This window comes from Etheostoma spectabile, chromosome 1 (assembly GCF_008692095.1).
Source record: "Etheostoma spectabile isolate EspeVRDwgs_2016 chromosome 1, UIUC_Espe_1.0, whole genome shotgun sequence".
In the NCBI taxonomy this organism is placed as follows: Eukaryota; Metazoa; Chordata; class Actinopteri; order Perciformes; family Percidae; genus Etheostoma; species Etheostoma spectabile.
This window is the reverse complement of record NC_045733.1, coordinates 5,064,467-5,084,847: the sequence shown is the minus strand read 5'-3', so window position 1 is coordinate 5,084,847 and position 20,381 is coordinate 5,064,467. Positions and strand designations below refer to the sequence as shown.

General features: G+C 39.6%; 1 protein-coding gene across 3 annotated transcripts in view; it reads left to right on the top strand.

The window, feature by feature from the left end:
- si:dkey-234i14.2 (heterogeneous nuclear ribonucleoprotein C) overlaps nucleotides 1-20,381 on the top strand; it is a 39,627-nt gene that overhangs the window by 11,283 nt on the left and 7,963 nt on the right. For 2 of the 3 annotated variants that reach the window (XM_032519936.1, XM_032519792.1), the window contains one exon: nucleotides 19,831-19,881. The exons of the other annotated variant lie outside the window; for it this stretch is intronic. In XM_032519936.1, coding sequence (XP_032375827.1) covers nucleotides 19,831-19,881 — 51 coding nt within the window. The remainder of the gene's footprint in view (nucleotides 1-19,830; nucleotides 19,882-20,381) is intronic. 3 annotated transcript variants of the gene reach the window in all.

Below are 20,381 nucleotides of genomic sequence, written 5' to 3'. Positions count from 1 at the left end.
TTTTCATGAACGGCATCTTTCTGCTAGACATATTTCTGTGACATCACTCTGATTGTCACAACACAGCTAACTGCCAGCTGTTATGACACCCACCCACAGCTATATCTGCATGCACAGCATCCCCATCATTTATTAAAATAATGACAGTTTTATACATCATTTAAAAAGAGCTGGTTGCATGATGGGCAGGGATGCTGACTGGCAGATGATAATATTTATGTGTTGTTAAAGGGAAAATAGCATGTTGCTTGTAAAAACACTTAAATAAAAGTATGTAAAAAGAGAGAAATCAACATAGTGTTGATCTCCTCTCACCCTCTTCCCTTTTCCCAGTGTGGATGTCAGGTTATGATGACAACTGTTCACAGGTGGCTCCTGATCCATGCAAAAGTCTAGTGTGAGCTCATACATGGGTCTGTGTGGCTCTGTGAATTGTACAATAACCATCTTGCAGGCTACCGCATTCATTTCCTTAAAGGACATAGTAGATGTCCTGTGTTTTCTAACTTAGAAGTCATTACAGCATGCATTTGATATTTGATTTGTGATTCAGAAAATCATCTAATAAAAGAAAGCAAGGCAAAACAGATCAACCAATGAGATCACCTACTGCAACATGACTTTGGTTTTGGTTGTTCATTTGTTGTATATCGAAAAGCACTCCAGTTCATAGTGATGAATTTTTCCCCATTTTGTTTTTCTTTACAAATAGCAAGAGTGTTCTGCTTGTCTGCATCTCAGCGGAATGAAGTTAAATAATGTGTGACAGATTTCCAGGCGTCAGTGTTATGGTTGGGAGTAGCAATGTTTTTCTAGCCATGTCAGACACTATGCGACCAATCTGGTCAGTGAGCGTAGAGCAAGCATAAAATCTGTTGTTTGGTGCATGTTAAAGAACCTGTTGTATCACATATATCTATACTTTTACCCCCCACATACCTTTCTAACATTAGCATTGAGGGGACTGATTACAACAATATGTTGTTATTTTCCGAAACCAACAATCTGATCAGCGGGTCCACTTGACACAGCCATTGACCAGATGTGCGGAGGTAAGAAAGTAGGCAGGATGTAAATGTGTCTCTTAAGCCGTCTTTTTTATCCTTACAGCTACTTTTGTCTCTTTTTATTTGAACAACTAAGTGCCTTTGAGGAGAGACTGTCCGTCAGTGTGTGTCTGCATCTCCATTTGTTCATCGCATCTTACTCCGCCTTTGAATGTGGTCATTTAGAACAGCTATAAACACTTGCCTTTAAACGTATTTTGATGTCACTTGGTACACACTAGTTCATTTGAAACATACCGAACCCAGCATCCTCACACCTCGTTCACGAGTGAGCAATTTGCCACCATTGGCAAGGACGTGTACAAGGCCAGCTTTTGCTTGTGTTATGGCAAAAAAAAACAGCCCACTAACTATTCATCAAAGCCCTCAAGACCTTCTCCTTCCATTTCTACATCAATTTTAGTGTCACAGCTACTTAAATTTTTCTGTCCACCTTTTCCTTCTGTTCTTTGTCAGCTTCTCTCTGCGTGGATGCACAGACAATGTGTTGTCTGCAGTCCATTCCTCGGAAAGATGACTGGGGGTGTACTGTAGGTAAAGGTCAGTGCAGTCAGAGTTGGGAGTAGTGCAGGGGAAAAAAAGGTCACTCTGTGTAGAGAAGAGAGGAGAGTGGATCTGCTGGTTTAAGGTCCACTGCCATATTTTTCAAGCCAGCAGAGAACAAATGAAGATAGGAGCCGGGTAGATAGAGAGAGATTGTTATGAGGAAAAGAGGGAGAGAGTGACATGGATGCAGTAGACATGATGATCTGTGGAGAAAGGTCATGAGTCTGTGATGGCTCAGGGCATGATGGCAATAATGACCATGATTGCATAACTAAGAAAATGAAAATATTTGTGTGTGTGTGTGTGTGTATTGTGTGTGTGTGTGTGTGTGTGTGTGTGTGTGTGTGTGTGTGTGTGTGTGTGTGTGTGTGTGTGTGTGTGTGTGTGTGTGTGTTGGCTTCTGTCCATTTATTTGCCTTACCCAGCCAGATGAGTTATCTCTCCTGTCCTGCAGGCTTATCACTCTACAGGGGTTGGTCCCTCTGCTAATAAGCCATCCCTGTTGCCTACCTGCCAATGGGAAGAGAAAAGTAAGAGAAGCAAAGAGAGGGAGTAAAAGAGGCATGAATAAGGATTGATGCAAAAGACATGCAGGGTGTAATACAGAGCAATTGCAGTACACTGTGAAACAACTGAAAGAGAGAGGAGTAGATAGGAAAGAAAAATGCAAAGAGAGAAAGAAATAACAGTTGGGAGTGTGAGGGGTGAAGAAAGCAAAGGAGGGAAAGCAAGTGAGCACTGCACTGCGTGTCATTGCCCCCCTGGCGTGAACAATCCATCTCAAATTGATCTTCCAGCTCGGCCCAGCAGGGCATTCTGAATCAATCTCAAATTGATCTCAGTGCCAGAGGTCGGGAAAACTAGCAGTGGAGCTTATCAGAAATATAGTAGTGTTGGGAGGATCTGACAGGGAAACTTATCACACTGCACAACAGGAAATGGGCTCTGAGCTCCGGGGCAGCAAGAGGACGAGCCTGCTGTCTGTACACATACACACAAACCACATACACACTCAGAAGCACACACAGATTCAATGTCTTTGCGTATACCCAACACAGCCATACACTGACACATCCTCCCTAGTGTTCAACACAGAATGGAGAGGGTATACTGTGCATAACACACACACACACACACACACACAGCTCAGGTATCAGTACACACCTAGAGGCTACGTCAATATTGTGTCGGAGCACAATATGTCAATATATTTTAAGTTAGACAGGGGAGATTTGAGGCCTCAAGCCCTAAATGGCTTATAACACATTTATTGTGTTGAGAAAAAGGACAATCAATACTAGCTTGCATTTAGACAGTCAGTCAGCTTAGGAGGAGCAACTTGCCTCTCCAGGCAGAGTGAAAAATAAAACCATATAAACAACTGTTCAAAAGTGATTTTCACCACATAGTATCTCTAAAAACACTTAGAAACAAATCCAGTCCAGGAGTGTAGGAACTCCACACAGCTTATTAAGCACACTGAACTTGACATACTCATATAGTTAAGCACTAATAAAAAAATTAACTGGCCGCTGATATTTGGCAAATTTTGGAGAGTGTACTGTTATTGCTGTCTAGTGGCCATTATTTCCATTTATGATTCTAAGCGATTGTGGAGTGTTTTTTTCTCACTTCCCATCGCTGCTTGTGTCACCTGATTGAAACTGACAGAAACTTTACAGAAAAACACACAGAAAACTAACTCAAAATTAACATGTTATACAGAGAGCTGCAAAATGAAATAAAGAGGCAACGAGAGACTGAGGGAGTGCAGTGAAAAAGAGTGAGGAGGAGGAGGGGGGGGGGGTGTCATTGGGCATGTCAGCGTTTGGGAGGCAGCAGGAGAGCCTTTTCTGTGGCCTGAACTGGAAAAGCTCTCTGTCAGCACAGAGGGGTAATGGGGGTTAGCAGAGAGAATAGAGGGAGTGAAGATGACTGTATGAGTATATATTTAAAAAGTGCATGTGTGAGTACAAATGGTTGCATGTCCTAAGGGGTACTACAGAATATAAGTGACCCTCAGGACAAATACAGTACCAGTCAAAAGTTTGAACATGCTTTTTCAATGGGAAAGCGTTCCAGAGTGTTAGGCAAAAAAAAACTCCCATAAGAGTGGGAAACCAGCAACTCTGCATAATCAACTGCCACAATTGAAAGACAGATGATGATTTAAAGAGAGATCATTAAGTGGATTCAAGATTCAAAATTCAAAACCCTTTATAAATCCCACAATGGGGAAATTCACACAGTTGTAGCAGAAAGGGATAGGAGGAAAAGTAGAAGATATATAAACAAACAAATGAATATAACTAAAGAGACTAAATAGTAAAATAGTAAAATGTATTTACAGTATTGCACAGTCACATTTTGTATTGTTTGTCAGTCCTGGTGTGTGTGTTTTGTCCCTGTGGTCCACTGGGAGCAGTGCAGATTGTATAGTCTGACAGCAACAGGAAGGAAAGACCTGCGGTATCTCTGTGTGACGCAGCGCGTGTGCAGCAACCTGTCACTGAAGGAGCTGTTCAGGGCTGGGGGCAGGAGGAGTCGTCTATCATGGAGAATAATTTAGCCACTATCCTCCTGTCTCCCACCACCTCCATGGCGTCAAGAGGGAACCTGAGAACAGAGTTGGCCTTCTTAATCAGCCTGTTCTGTCTTTTCCTATCTGCCACATTGATGCCACTGTCCCAGCAGACCACTCCATAGAAAATGTCTGGCGTAGGGCTGCACGATTATGGCCAAAATAATAATCACAATTATTTTGATCAATATAGTGATCATGATTAATTATCACGATTATTTGTTGATTTTTAACCAAAACAGATTTTATAGTCACATAGGCTATTTATAACTGCTTTCACATCCATAGTATGCTGCGTTCTTCTTATGTTGAAGTTGTATGTTGTATGGACATACAGCTGCAACACATGTAAATGAAAATTAGCTATCTGAAATAAATAGCGTAGGATTTTTTTTTTTTTTTTATGTATCTCTGAGAGAGCGCCTTCACTTGTTTTCAACAATAACTGATTAAAAGAGCTAGGGAGAGACAGGGAGTGTGATGGACGTGCTTACAGAGAGACGGCTGACTCATTATGAATGGGTCCAGCACGGGTCGAACGGTGGGTCAGTGGAGTTACACACGTTGTGTGTATAAAATGTCTGTATCGTCACTGCGCTGCATTTTTATGAACTGGGCCTAGGATATTCTGGCCGTGGGTCACATCTCTTGCAGGTCCAGCAGGCGCTGTCAGTTAGTTGCATTCAACAATTTCTTCTGTGTTTTTTACCGTGGCTGGTACACTGGTACAAATACAGGTTAACCTCTCATGCTTAACAATATACAGCTGTGTTAATAACAATTAAAACTGTGAACAAATGTCAGAAGTGTGGACCGGCGCCGCTGTGTGACGGGCTGCGCGTAGAGTAGAGGAGAGATCCAAACACAGGCACGGCTTTACAGAAGAAAGGGGTCATGTAATGCAAAATTAAACCATATCAATAAAAACAACATTGCAGCGGATGCGAGGACATTAGGTGCCGTGCGTCCTAGAGAAAAATATTACTCGCACCCTAGAGCCCTGTGAGCTAACGGACACTAACTAGCACTGGTCGCTGCTGTTGTCTGAAAAACAACACAGACGGGACAAAATGTTGTGTTTACTAGTAAACTGGTAAAACTTGAAACTAACGTATAACCGACTGCTATCTGTTGAATTTTCCTCACGTTACTCTGTCCTCTGTGACTGTCTACATCTAGAAACTAAGCTGCGCGGTGCAAGGAACAACTCTGACTGGCACATGATCAAACAGTGGTTTACGGAGCGGTAGATTGGATTTGCAACAAAAAAAAATTGGAACGTTCTATGAAATGACGCACTTAAAAAATCGCTCAGTCACGCATGGAACAATTATCACTCAGTACAAGTGCAAATAACACCGCTGGATTTATCTTCATGATAATGTGAATGATATGGAGAGAAAAAACGTGTGCGGCATCAATACTTGAAAATATGAAGAGTAATCCTCATTCACACATTTACTTTCTGCAGTCTGACATCAGTTCACCACTTCCCATCTGCGTCGCCAATTCCCATTGTCTCCAAAATGTGTGTACGCATAGTTTAGAGTTTTCCGCACATTTTCCCGTCAATTTTTTTTTTTAACCTTTGCGTGGAAGTGGCATTCGCAAATTTTCTGGCCCGTTTTGTGCATACCCCACATGTATAAATGAGACCCCAGATGTATGTAGCCCGCTCCTTATCTTTATTTGAGGCTGCAAAGCTACTACTAACATATCACACGCAAATCTCTGACCGAAATGTTGAGTTGCATTGTAGGTAACGTAGTGTGTGTCAGGCTTTGTCAAGGAAGAAAAATATATCTCTGGTTCAGCTGTATTTAATTGTTTTTAACTACCCATTGTGAATCCAATAATGTTAAACTATATGTGCATAGTTAAATCACATTAATGCAAAAATTGCATACAAATCCAATTTTGCCATCAATCAGTCCTTTTGATTGATAATGACCTAAAACGCCCAGAGATGTTGAAGGGATAGCAAGCATTATATAAACGGAAAAACAAAATCTGATGGTAGACAAATTTGTATTCTGCTGTTTATATCTCTAAATGTGAATACATTATCTTATTCACTATCTGTGAAAGTGTATAACAATACCATTTTATTGTATCTTTAAAAATACTTGAAACAGTCTATGTGAGCATTTAGTTCTGCTGCATTACTCTTGGAAGTCCTTAAGCTTCTGGTAATGGCTCCTTTTCTGCAGTACCAGCTCACTTAGTTTTTGTCTGAGCTGTACAAACATAATGTCTTAAACTTGTTGTATGCTTGTCCCCCCTCCTTTCGCTTTCCTTTCAATTTCTCTTTCAATCTCTATTGTAACAACAGTGAGGCAGATACAAGGAGTTTGTTGAATTAGCGCGGCTAATGTTAGCTGAAGTTAACCTTTTGTCCAGTGAGGATTGCAGACTGCAGTCTGACGTCGGCTTTGCAAATTTCAATGCTGTCAATCACAGTTACAACCACAGACAGCTCTTCTGAGGGCCTTTCTGAAGGGCAGCTTCTTATTTGCCATCATCATTGCCTTAAATGTTAAGATCCTCTCTTGCTGTCTGAAGAGAGAACTGGATTTGTTTGCTCCATGGCTGGATGACAAAGTCTAACTAGACAAAGTTAGACACGCACGCACGCACGCACACTTTGGTTCTGTGACAGTGTCTTGTCATTTTTACTTTCCTTTTGTAGCGAGCAAAGAAGTTAATTTTATCTTGGTGCTGCCATGCTGCTTTGCCCTTCATGGAGTTGAGTTGAAGTGACTTTTAGCTTTTAATTCTTCAATAATTTCAGGACAACAGCATAGTTCTGGACATGGAAACCATGCAGGGGCTTGACGGAGTTGAAAAGGCTGAAAGGATTAATTACTCCAGGCAGCCTCCAGTAACCTTTTAACTTTGCGTTCTAAGTTGGTTCTGATGCATAGTCTCCCCCTGTTAGAGGAAGTGTCTTGATATCTGTGCTCGCCAAGCTCTTTATGGGTAATAGGGGGAGGGGTCTCCGTGAGTGCCCTGGATGTCACCTGTCACCTTACTGATGCAATGCTGCTAATTAGCACTAAATGACCTGAACTCTGAAATTTCCAATTACTGCTCCCAGTGAGTCCCTGAGTTTTTGACGGTAAAGCAGTTGGCTTTCCTGGAGAGAAGCCACATGTATATTCAATACATGCACTGAATCACTGATAAGCGGATTAAATTTTAACCAGCATCTACTCTGTTGTGAGCAACAAGCTTTAATTCAAAGAAACTTTTTTAAAGTAATAAAAAATAAAGTAGCTTTGTACATGTTGAGTTCTGTGAAGATGGTCTCAAGTCAAGTGGAAGAGTTGGACTTATCCACTCCAAACACTCTGCCTCCAGGAGGATTAGGCCACATTGTCATCGCTACTGAGGGGTGCATGTTTTTTACACCACATGCGTATTGAGCTTAACCCACACATATCTACATATGCACATGTTTATGGTCTGCTGCAGACATACCTACACCCACATACCGTGCATGCACACTGGCACAGAAATTACTGCAGTACACACACACACATAGATTACACTGTGATGTATACTGTCTTCTAGTGATTTAAATTCAGAGGTTGGAGTTTTGCTCTTTGATCTTATTTTTAGACTTGCTAAATTATATCTATTTCACTGTGACAACAAAACTTACAGTACAATTCATTTATTCATATGCTGTTCTGCATTGCAGTAATGCAATAATTATAAAAGCTCTGGCCTTTTAATCTCAGCACACACCTGTAAAACCACCTGATGTAAAAGGGCAGATTATGTTAATCTTTTGTTTAGACAATCCAGGGTCATTTAGAGTAAGCTCTCCTCTCTTCCCCTCTCTTTCATACAGTATCTGCAATTCACTGTGTTTCCTCTCACTGATGTGTTTCTTGTACGTATTTTGGTGTTGTAGAGCTTCTGTTCAACCTTTTGAAACTTCATTGTGGTCAAAGTCTTTCTATATAATAAAGTTGAATGGCTACAGACTGTAAAGATACTTCCGTCTTCTATCCCTCGTGAGGAAGCATTTAAAAACACTGTCTCATGTGACTTAGTTTTGTCAAATACAGTATGTACCACGCATCCAGCTATGATGAACTATCCGTTTTATATCACTGTTCTCTGGTAATAATGCTAAAAACACAGGCTGATTCATGGGACTCGCTCATTATTTCCAACTCTGACATTTATTGGCTAATCAAACAGTAACCATACCGTGTTATACCCGCCTCGGCTCTGCCATGGCTGATCCTACAAGCCTGCTGCATCAGTCAAGAATGTCCACACCCCGACAGCTGTAGGGGAATCTGACTCATTCCTCTCTCTGTCCCCATCCTCCTTGTCTCTTAACAAACTCTCCACTCCACCCTTTCTCACTTTCTCTGTCCTTTCCATTTTATCAGCTCTTGTTTAAGAACTTGGTGACTGTGCCTCCTGCCGTTTGAATGTTAGTTTACCACGGATGAGTACACCTATCAGAGGACAAGAGGGATGCATTCTGATTAACTAATGGAGGGCCAAAAGAAAAAAACATTTTTCTCCTATGGGACACTCTTTATTAAGTCCCCTGCTCCCTGACACATGTCTTCTGTCTGATATGTATTGCCTGTAATGTTCCAGCTCTAGTCCTGGCTCCTGTTCAATGCCTTATTGATGCAGCAGCACTCCCCAGCTCCTCTCCATCAATGCACTACTCCTCCGCTCCACTTTCTGATGATGTGACTGCAATCAAACCTAAAAGGCTGCCAGCCATTCAGGGCTACTTAAACTACAGTGTGGTAGGAGGAGTGCAGTCTTACACATAACCCTTATGTACCTTTATTTATCAGACTGAATAAATTGCTCTCAGGCTATAATTTAACCTTGATGCACGTACGATATAAATTTATGAGCTCCAGGAGTTTCCATTACACTAGTACCATGCTCTGGCCTGTAACTTTGCATCACCATCCTGCAGTACATATAGTACATCCACATGATGCAGACCAGTGGGCAAAGTAGTTAAGCATGTCAAGCAACAGATCTCAAGAAAAAATAAAGATGCTCTTGTCAAAAGTTAATTCTCCCTCTGTGTGTGTGTGTGTGTGTGTGTGTGTGTGTGTGTGTGTGTGTGTGTGTGTGTGTGTGTGTGTGTGTGTGTGTGGTGTGTGTGTGTGTGCGCATTGTATACTGCAATGTTGATATTATTAATTAAACAATGCAATATTGATTTTATGAATAAAATGATGCAATATTGATATAAAATTAAATAACCAGATGGTGAGATCAAATAATGTCAGATGGTAAAATCAAGGGACTTCATTGCTAAAATCCTGTAAATCCAATATTGCCATGAAGCAGTCTTGATCATAATTTGCTATATTGCCTCCTGAGAAGCACATATATTAAAGGGATAGTGTGGTGTATACCACAGTGTAAACCGTATAGAAAGGTCTCTGGCAGTTGACACATACAACAGAATATGTCTTTGTTTGTGGAAAAACCCCACCGAAGCAAATTGGTGTATATATATATATCTGTGGCATATAACAAAAATGAATATGAATCCATCAGAAATAATATACAGTTTTTTTGTTGTAATCATCTTTGTCTGTGTGCATAATATTTATATGCCCTTGTGTGTTGAATGCAAGTAGGTGTATCTGAAGCATCACAAGAAAAAGGCTCAGAGGAAGAAATTGTGAATGCAAGTAAAATTGAGATAACAGCTACAGTGATTAAATGAAAGGGAAAAAGGGAGTAGATTAGCTCAGTCTCTCTTTAGTGAGTGTCTGAGAGAGAAAGGGCTGCCAGCACTCTCTTCATCTTCCCCTCCTCCTCCATCAATGCTGCTCTGCTCTCATCTTGATCATACTCACCCTTAACATTCCATGGTTTCTCTTTCTTCTTTCTCGCCGTCTCTCCCCTAATTGACAATCCATGAACACAAAGTATTCTTATTTTTGACAAGGTTATAGGAAAAATCCCACTGCACAGTTTTAACACACAATAATCCCACATCTACACAGAGAGACTGACAAAGTTGCCAGGTTAAAATTTGTATTAATGTGCAAAAAGAAGCCAAGAAAAGATGGAAAAATCTCCAAAAGGCATCAAATGACAGATTATACATTCGTATAATATGTCACATAAAGTTAGATTTTATTTCCATCATTTACACTTTCAAAATAACAGAAATAAAAAAAAAATGCTGTCTGCAAAAGTTTGGAGTTTATAGCATGCACCGCCCCCTTTGGAAAGCTGAGACCTGACAGGGTCATGGATTGTTCTCAATCTTCGTCTGGAAAGACCAGGTGATGTCAACCTTAAGGTTTTAAATGCCCAGACTCATCTGACCTTGCCCCAACAATCAGCACCATGGCTTCTTCTAAGCAGTTGTCTAGAAAACTGAAACTGAAAATAGTTGACGCTCACAAAGCAGGAGAAGGCTGTAAGAAGATAGCAAAGGGTTTTCAGATGCCAATATCCTCTGTTCAGAATGTAATTAGGAAATAGCCGTTATCAGGAAAAGTGGAAGTTAAAGCAAGATCTGGAAGACCGAGAAAAATATCAGATCAGAACAGCTTGCGGGATTGTGAGAAAAGCAAGTCAAAACCCACGTTTGACTGCACGATCCATCCGGAAAGACCTGACAGACACTGGAGTTGTGGTACACAATTTCACTATAAAGAGATACTTGTACAGATATGGTCTTCATGGAAGAATCATCAGAAGAAAACCTCTTCTACGTCCTCACCACAAAAATAAATAAATCAAGAAATAAATAAAAATAATTAACTAATACATTTTCAGCAAATTTTGGACGCTAAGTTGATGCCATCTGGGAAAAAGCTGAAGTTAAAGAGAGGATGGCTTCTACAAATGGATAATGATCCTAAACACATCTCAAAATCCACAGTAAATTACATCAAGAGGCGTAAACTGAAGGTTTTGCCATGGCCTTCACAATCTCCTGACCTCAACATAATTGAAAATCTATGGATAGACCTTAAAAGAGTAGTGCGTGGCAGATAGCCCAGAAATCTCAAAGAACTGGAAGACTTTTGGAAGGAAGAATGGGCAAAGATACCTCAAACAAGAATTGAAAGACTCTTGGCTGGCTACAAGAAGCGTTTCCAAGCTGTGATACTTGCCAAAGGGGGCAGTACAAGGTATTAACTCAGCAGGGTGCCCAAACTTTTGCAGATGTCACTTTTTTGTTTTCTGTTATTTTGAAAGTGTAAATGGTGGAAATAAAATCTAACTTTTTGTGACATATAATACGAATGTCTAATCTGTCATTTGATGCCTTTTGGAGATTTTTCCATCTTTTCTTGGCTTCTTTATGCACATTAATACAATTTTTTACCTGGGGTGCCCAAACTTTCGAGCCCCACTGTACTTGCTTCTGATTCAACAAGGCTTTCAAATCTACTAAACTAAATATGTTGTCATGCCCTACAGAACAACACATGAGAATTGCCTTAAAATCTGTAGGCACTAAAACAGCTTAATGGAAAGATTATTAAAACATGTAAGGTTAAGGGACCAGCCTTGTCAGAGTTATAATAATCACTCGGTTAAGTTTAGGGAACAATCAAGATCATAGCTAGAAGGAACCTTCATCGACTGTGGGAAGATGTTTTGTTGAACCATTGAGGCATCATACAGCTACTTTAACGTAATTGGATGTATTACAGTTTTGCGGCTTTGCTGAAACCAATATTTTTAATCTCTCTTCTAATTGTCTAGAAGATATGTGTTGAAGTTGTACCATATATGAAAACTTATTGTTGTTAAATCATGGCAAAGAGTAACTTATTTGCCCTCAACAAATTTTCTACTCTGCAGTCTAGCCTCAGTCTGTCTTAAAGTTTCATCATCTGGATTTTCATAATGTAACTATCACGGACATAGGAAAATGGACACACAGATACACAACTCAGGTACAACAATGTAACGGTTTTTATCAGCAAGCTAATAAACTCACAGGCAGCAGTGTCCAAAAAACAACTGTGGTAAAAATCCAGGGAAAACACTAAAAAACGCTCAAAGGCTGAACACAAGGAGGCAGACAACCTCGCGCTGGGTTAAGGGGAAGACTGAACTTGAATACACTAGACAGGGGAGACAATGAGACACAGGTGCAACACATTAGGGTGGAGACTGGAAATATACAACAGGAAGTAAAACAAAACAACACAAGGGAGAACCTTCAAAATAAAACAGGAATTGAAAAAAACAAAGAAAATCTAAACCAAAAACAATAACTTGACACAGGGACGGGACATGACAGTAATAAGATTTTCTGACCTTTGCGCCTCACTATTAAGCACAAAGTGGGGTAAGCAGGCTTGTAACAAGTACAAAAGAATAGAAAAAATAGATAAATACTAATAAGCAGGACAGGAAATGCACCAGTTTGAAAAAGCGATGGAATAAAACATTTCCATTTCCTTTTTTGTTTTTAAAGTCCATTAAATTAGATGATCATAATAGAAGGAAACTATGCCAGATAGGAGGCAAAAAAAGCTAATGCATAATCTCTCTTATGTTGGTACATGTACTTGTACACAAGCTCAAGCAATGCAGAAATGTAAAAGTACTTCACCCTGTAGAACTACTTGAAAGGTAATTATCAAGTTTTATGTTTAACTCTAAACTCCACTGGTAGATAATGGAGAGAGGCCAACATTGGAGTAATGTGCTCCCGTTTTTTTCTCTTTGTTAGAACATAAGCTGCAGTGTTTTGAGCCAGCTGAGGGTGAACTGCAGCTCCTTGGCTGAGGCAAGCATGTAGAGAATTACAGAACTTACTAAGCATGAAGACACAAAAGCATGGATTAATTTCTCAGCCCCTTGAAAGGAGGGAAATGTCTCATCCTAGAATTAATTCTTAACAGAAAAAAGCATGACTGAACAACAATTTGTTAACATGTGTGAACAAAGTCAGACTGGAGATAAGAAGTAAAAGTGACAGAAGCAGGTAGTCTGCCTGCTCTGATCTTATCATTCTCACTCCATTTTATTACATTATTTTTAGATGCTGTCCCTTTTTGTTTTCAGTGGGGGGAAAAAACATTGAAGTCAGGGTGAATGGATGCTTTCCGTGTTTAGATAGTAATTTGATGAGCTGGGATTCACAGGTCAGAAGAACTTAGCATATTACATTCAGATTTCAACTTGAACGGCAGCTTTATTATCAGCAACAGGCACACCATAAGCTCAACAATAAACCCACCTTTGTATTCACATAGGTCACCAACTGTCACACAGCATCCCCCCTAATCTGACTGCATTTTCTCATATGACTAATTGTGTAACAGGTGAGATGTGAAAACAATGGCTATATTATGGAACACAATGAGGAGCACATTAACACTATTAAAAATGAAGGCACACATGTAACATGAGGAATATGTTCATTAATCCTTTTCTACAATGCATGCTGGGAGGCTTCACTACACACTTACCCCCTGTAGTGCTACAATAAGAGAGTAAAAAGTGCTTCTATATTAATAAATAATAATAACTAAATAAACTCTGTCAGCTTCAGGGATGATGTCCGTAACTGGCCCAAGAACTATGATCAAACAGAAGTCAGTGAATGAGTCAGATAATCTGTGAGGTTTGTGCTGCTCAACATTTTTACACTGTATGTTGTTGTTTTGTCTCTTCTTTGCAAAATTTTATATACAGTAGATTGTGATAATTTACAAATACACCTGTATGCTGAAAATACAATTTTATCGATGTTACTAATTTTATTCAATTAGTCGGTTTGTGCTGGATTATGATGTGTAATTTAAAACATGCTGCTTTAATTCAGTTGATAATTCTAATTTTACTCTACTTTAACGATTCATTTTCCACTCTTCACCTGCTGCGACAACTAGCTGCTGCTTTAGGAACCCTTCAGAATTGATTTAGGAAAGACTTCTGCTGATAGTATGGTGGACTAATGTGCCTGTCCTAAATTGAAATATAAATCAGTGACAATCACATTTCCGGGAGGTGGAGGAGAGAGCACATAATAAGTGTTGAAATGAAGTAATTGGAAGTAATTCCTTTTTTCATGCAACAAGCATGCTTTACAAATCTTTGTACTAAGCACAATGAATACTATCTAATTATTATTACATTTCAGTAATTCTGAAATATTTTAGTTCATTGCACGCATTGCTTAATGGATTGTGTGAGTACAACTGAGTGTGTTTAAATGTCCATGCACACCTAATTTCATGTTAGTCATGAGTGTGTAGGAACATAATGTAGCCTACATAAAAATGGCTAAAAAGGGATAGTCTCAAATAGGACTGGTTAATTAATCAAAAATGTATCTACATCGAAATTCTGAATCTGTTATCGGCAAATTTTTTCCATGACAATAATTTCAATAATTTGTTTCTGTTGATAGGCCTACTTTCGCCTTAAAAACATTCTACAACGTGCGGGCTGACATTTACCTTAAAAACATTCTAAGAGGATTCTACTAAAGATTGACGCATTTGTGGTTCTTCACTATATTTTTGCTATTTTTAGTTCTTACTTCTTACAGTAGTAACCTATTCAGCTTGGGCCTAAACTCAGCTTTGGTTTTTCAGATTTATTGTCCAACTGGTGGTCTATGTTATATAGACCTGCTCCATGTCTATGGTACTGACATAATGATGATATTGTGTTGAGGCATCCTTATTCAATTTCAATTTTATTTGTAAGGGACAATGTGCAATTAAAACATAAATGTAAGTCTGCAGTCCCACAGGAAGCACAAGTACAAACACATCATTTTAAAAATCAAACATCACATCAATTTGTGAAAAAAAGTAACAACAGCAGTATATCACATTTTGTATCACAGATACACACATGCAACACATGATCAAGGGGTTCAGTGGTATGCACAGCACGCAACACAACCCCCCTATACACACACACACACACATGCAACACATTGTCGCATGTTTATAGATTTTCACCAACGATAGATGTGATTACTTTCAGGCAGGAGCTGAGATTCCGCCATTATTTGTAACATAATTTCTATGGTATTAATTTTAACATTATATTATCTGTCCAGTCTGATAATTAAACAAAGAACAATGTTGTAAATTGACTGTAAATGAAGTGCAGGACTAAAGACTACAGCAGTGATTATTTATCACTTCAGATTTTACCACAATTGAGAAAACAAGAATCTCACATAAAATGTCATTTTGATCCATTGTCATCGAGATTTAAATTGCATCTGTCAAGGCTCTAAGCCAATTGAACTACATCGCTAATAATTCATCACACACACACACACACACACACACACACACACACACACACACACCTTTGAGGTTCTCTTATAGATTCAGCTGCGGTGAAACTGATGGTTTTCTGCCTATGGCGGATGTTGAGTGTACAGCATGTTGGAGGAAATCTCTGAGAAGCTTTGTTCACAAAAGCAACTCGTCATTGGCTAATACACACACACAGACAGATGGGCACACTGAGGCTGAGATGATTTATAGCCAGTCATGTCTAATGGATTGCTTTGGCACTTGAGAAATTATGAAAAGAAATTAATTAGCCTTTAGTGACCCTGCTCTCTCTCTTTCTCTCTCTCTCTCCCTCACGCTCTCTCTCTCATACACACACACACACACAGCTCAGACACAGCTAAAACACACACCCAGTGACCCAGGCACTTGGCTGTTCACTTTGGATGTAATTACGATGGGTAAATGGGCTGTGCTAACCTGTCACAGATTTAGCTTCACTAAATCATATGAAACTACCTGTTTGTGTCACATCATCGGTGCACCATGGTGCCATATTTAGTGACCTATCATCATTTATATATAAATAACGAAATATGTACAGAATTTTTTAACAGATATTGGTTAAATAACAACAAACATAATGCATGTGATTTACACTGTTTACATTTTTATATTGAATTATTCATTAAAATCTTGTAAATAATGTGTAAGATTTACACTATAATTGATAATTACTTTTAAAGGGATTATAATGAAGTAATAGAGAGATAACTGACTGACAAATATAAAGTAGAATTTAGATATTAAAAAATGCGGTCAAACGAATGAGACAAGAGAACACAAGAAATAACAAAAAAGAATTACTACTAAAGATTACAACAATTCTTCATAAAAAGAAGTGTTTTCTCAAATTATCATTACCCTGACTTTCACAGAGCCCGCAACACTACTATGATGAAGGTAAACCAGTGAACACCAATGTGAAAGAAACAAACAGAGAGTGAAGCAGCTTTGTTCCCCCTCAGTGAGGATTCCGGTGAATAGCTGTTTTTTTCTCTTTCCTCTGGCTGAATTCACCCAAGTGTTTCTTTCTCTCGTCATTTTGCCTCTCAATGTGTTCTTAATGGGTACAGGATCTAGCACTATAAAAGGACAATTTACTTGAAATGCATTGTTTTACTTGCATGTCCTCCTATACATGAGAATCAAGACAGAAATGAGCTAAAACAGCATGTAGAGCCTCTCAATTTCAAATGGGATACCAGAAGGCAGTCTTTAAAAGCGATTAATATTAGGCTTTGCATTTTTTTGGCAAGTGTGCAATTCAGACATAAGCTCTGAATTCTTGTGTGGTTTCCTTCCTGAGCTCTGAAAACAAGCTGGTGTGAGACAGAGAAGAGTCCGCTAAAGTAGACGGGATAATGGTCCACTCCAAAATAAGTCACACACAATCTTCAGATCCAGAGAACCACACACAAGCACACTGATTCTCACAACCCAGTGTGTGTGTCTGTCTATATTTGTATAGGTGTGCAAGTCTGAATGTGAAGTATTTGGTTAAGTCCCCCGTTATTTAGCTTGACATGCAAAAAATCATGTCTTCTTTGAGATGATCTGCATGACAACCAGGGAATCACTGCCTCCCTGGGTGACAGATAAGCAGATGGCGAGGACTGTGGGTGTGTTAGTTTCCCAAAATATGTTGGAAGTGTCCTAAAAATATATTGTCTGAAGCTGTCACTTGGATATGGTAATAAGTCACTCTAAAAGGTCTCAGAGATCTGTTATTGCAAATTACATGATAGTGTTATTTACTTTGTTGTCTTTGTATGCAGTCTTTTCATGTTTGCTTACTTCAAAACAGCCATGAACTTTATTTTATATTGAAAATGGATCTATATATATATAGAACCTATTGGATTATTAGGAACTAAAACTGTGTTTGACCTCCTTTCGCCTTCAGAACTGCCTTAATTCTACGTGGCATTGATTCAACAAGGTGCTGAAATCATTCTTTAGAAATGTTGGCCCATATTGATAGGATAGCATCTTGCAGTTGATGGAGATTTGTGGGATGCACATCCAGGGCACGAAGCTCCCGTTTCACCACATCCCAAAGATGCTCTATTGGGTTGAGATCTGGTGACTGTGGGGGCCATTTTAGTACAGTGAACTCATTGTCATGTTCAAGAAACAAATTTGAAATTATTCGAGCTTTGTGACATGGTGCATTATCCTGCTGGAAGTAGCCATCAGAGATGGGTACATGATGGCCATAAAGGGATGGACATGTTCAGAAACAATGCACAGGCAGGCCGTGGCATTTAAACCATGCCCAAATTGGCACTAAGGGGCCTAAAGTGTGCCAAGAAAACCTCCCCCACACCATTACACCACCACCACCAGCCTGCACAGTGGTAACAAGGCATGATGGATCCATGTTCTCATTCTGTTTACGCCAAATTCTGACTCTACCATCTGAATGTCTCAACAGAAATCGAGACTCATCAGACCAGGCAACATTTTTCCAGTCTTCAACTGTCCAAATTTGGTTAGCTCTTGCAAATTGTAGCCTCTTTTTCCTATTTGTAGTGGAGATGAGTGGTACCCGGTGGGGTCTTCTGCTGTTGTAGCCCATCCGCCTCAAGGTTGTGCGTGTTGTGTCTTCACAAATGCTTTGCTGCATACCTCGGTTGTAACGAGTGGTTATTTCAGGCAAAGTTGCTCTTCTATCAGCTTGAATCAGTCGGCCCATTCTCCTCTGACCTCTAGCATCAACAAGGCATTTTCGCCCACAGGACTGCCACATACTGGATGTTTTTTCCCTTTTCACACCATTCTTTATAAACCCTAGAAATGGTTGTGCGAGAAAATCCCAGTAACTGAGCAGATTGTGAAATACTCAGACTGGCCCGTCTGGCACCAACAACCATGCCATGCTCAAAATGCTTAAATCACCTTTCTTTCCCATTCTGACATTCAGTTTGGAGTTCAGGAGATTGTCTTGACCAGGATCACACCCCTAAATGCATTGAAGCAACTGCCATGTGATTGGTTGATTAGATAATTGCATTAATGAGAAATTGAACAGGTGTTCCTAATAATCCTTTAGGTGAGTGTATATATATATATACTCAATCTGCAGTTCCTCTTAGCCCTGTAGGGCATTGTAACATCTTTCAGCTAATTGTTTTGATTTTCTAGCCCGAGCTTTGCTGTCTTGGTTTTTGGTCTTGGTTCTCACTGCTCTCACCAGTGCAGTTTTTGGCAGCTTTTTTCAGAAAAAACATTTTAAAAACCCACTGTGCACTACATGCCCAGCACCAAACAGCAGACAGACTCTGCAACTAGTTGTTGAACCTAGTGGAACATTAAGCAGCTAAAGAGCCAAATATTTCCTTCAGGAGTTGGAAGAGACCAAAAATAAACCTGAAGGAGAGTGAATGTTGAACTTACATTAATCAACTGAACAGGAACACAATTTCAAATTAATGAAAATGTGGATATGATCAAGTTAACCATATCAACTTCAAAGGAGATATGTCAATGTTGTGTTCACAACTTGTTTCCACTGCCCCCAAGTGGCCAAACAAATCTATTTCTGCAGGTTTAAGTCATACATGTACAGATTCAATATTCTTAGATGCAAGAAAAGTATGCAGGAATCTTCCTTTTCATCATAGATCTGCTTACTTTTACCGTGCAAATTATCGCTCATCTTGCAAGTAAGTAAAGGTTTTGAGTTGAATTGAAGTGCAAGACTGATTGAGTAAAAAAAGAGAGAGTGAGTTCAGTTTAAATAAAGGGGGTGAGTCAGAGAGAGACAGAGAGAGAGAGACAAAGAGAGACAGAGGGAGGGTGAGAAACATGGAGGGATTATTAATGACTCTTTGTGTGGATTAGAGAGGAACGTTGAGGTCTGACACACCAGAGTGTGATCTCACTCTGGCTTAGTGTCACTTTTCTGTCCTCCACTTCCTTTGGTCTGCTTTGCAGGTACACTCCAGCTACCAACCCATATACGTTCACTCCTGTCACATTACTCACCTGCTTCACTGCTTGCCTCACCAAGCCCACACGTGGAGATGTTCAGTGAGTGGTACAGTTGGCACACAAGACAATTTATGGATTTTCTACCTTGGATGCTGCAGCAAATCCAATGTCTTTTTCTAGCTGGCTGGAGATCATGAACACTGCATTCTTTCCAGATGAAGTGATTGTGCCATATAACTGGGGCTTACACACATTTAAACACCAACCAAGCTTACTGTTTGTTAAGTGAAATGTGTGATCGCCCCAGTGAAATTGCACTGTGTAGATTTGACAAATACTTTACCAACCACCTCCTCTGTTTGTATCTCTTTCTTCACCTCTCCTGCAGACCTGAGTTTGACCTGGACTATGACAGTTACCACGAGGACTACTATGACAGGTACTGTTAGAAAGCCACGCATGGTAGCTCACAAACCGTATTGCTTGTCTGCGTGTGACACAAGGCTAAAAGAAGAGGCAAGAATGAATTCTTCATCCTTGCTGTCTCCAAAAGTCTCTGCTCCCCCTCGCTGCCTGCCACACAGCTGTCAGTCATCCTGTCTTTGCTTACAATATGTCTCTGCTACTACTCAACAGCCAGGAGCTCACTCGTCACACACAGACACCCATATTGTGGATTTCGAGCATCCTAAATCAGGCTTAATCTCAAATGACTCTGTATTTAGCAGACATTTATTCAGCTGTATCCATGTAGTTAAAGATGTTGCCTTGAATTCTAGAAGCATTACATTACGCATTAATTGCAGCATATAGCTCTAAATGACCATATTACTGTATATTAAGTGTTAAATATCAATATAAGTGATTCTATGTTCACTCTGTTCAATTCACATCAGTGTGCCCTATAAAAATGAAAGCTAATAACTATATTTTGTTAAA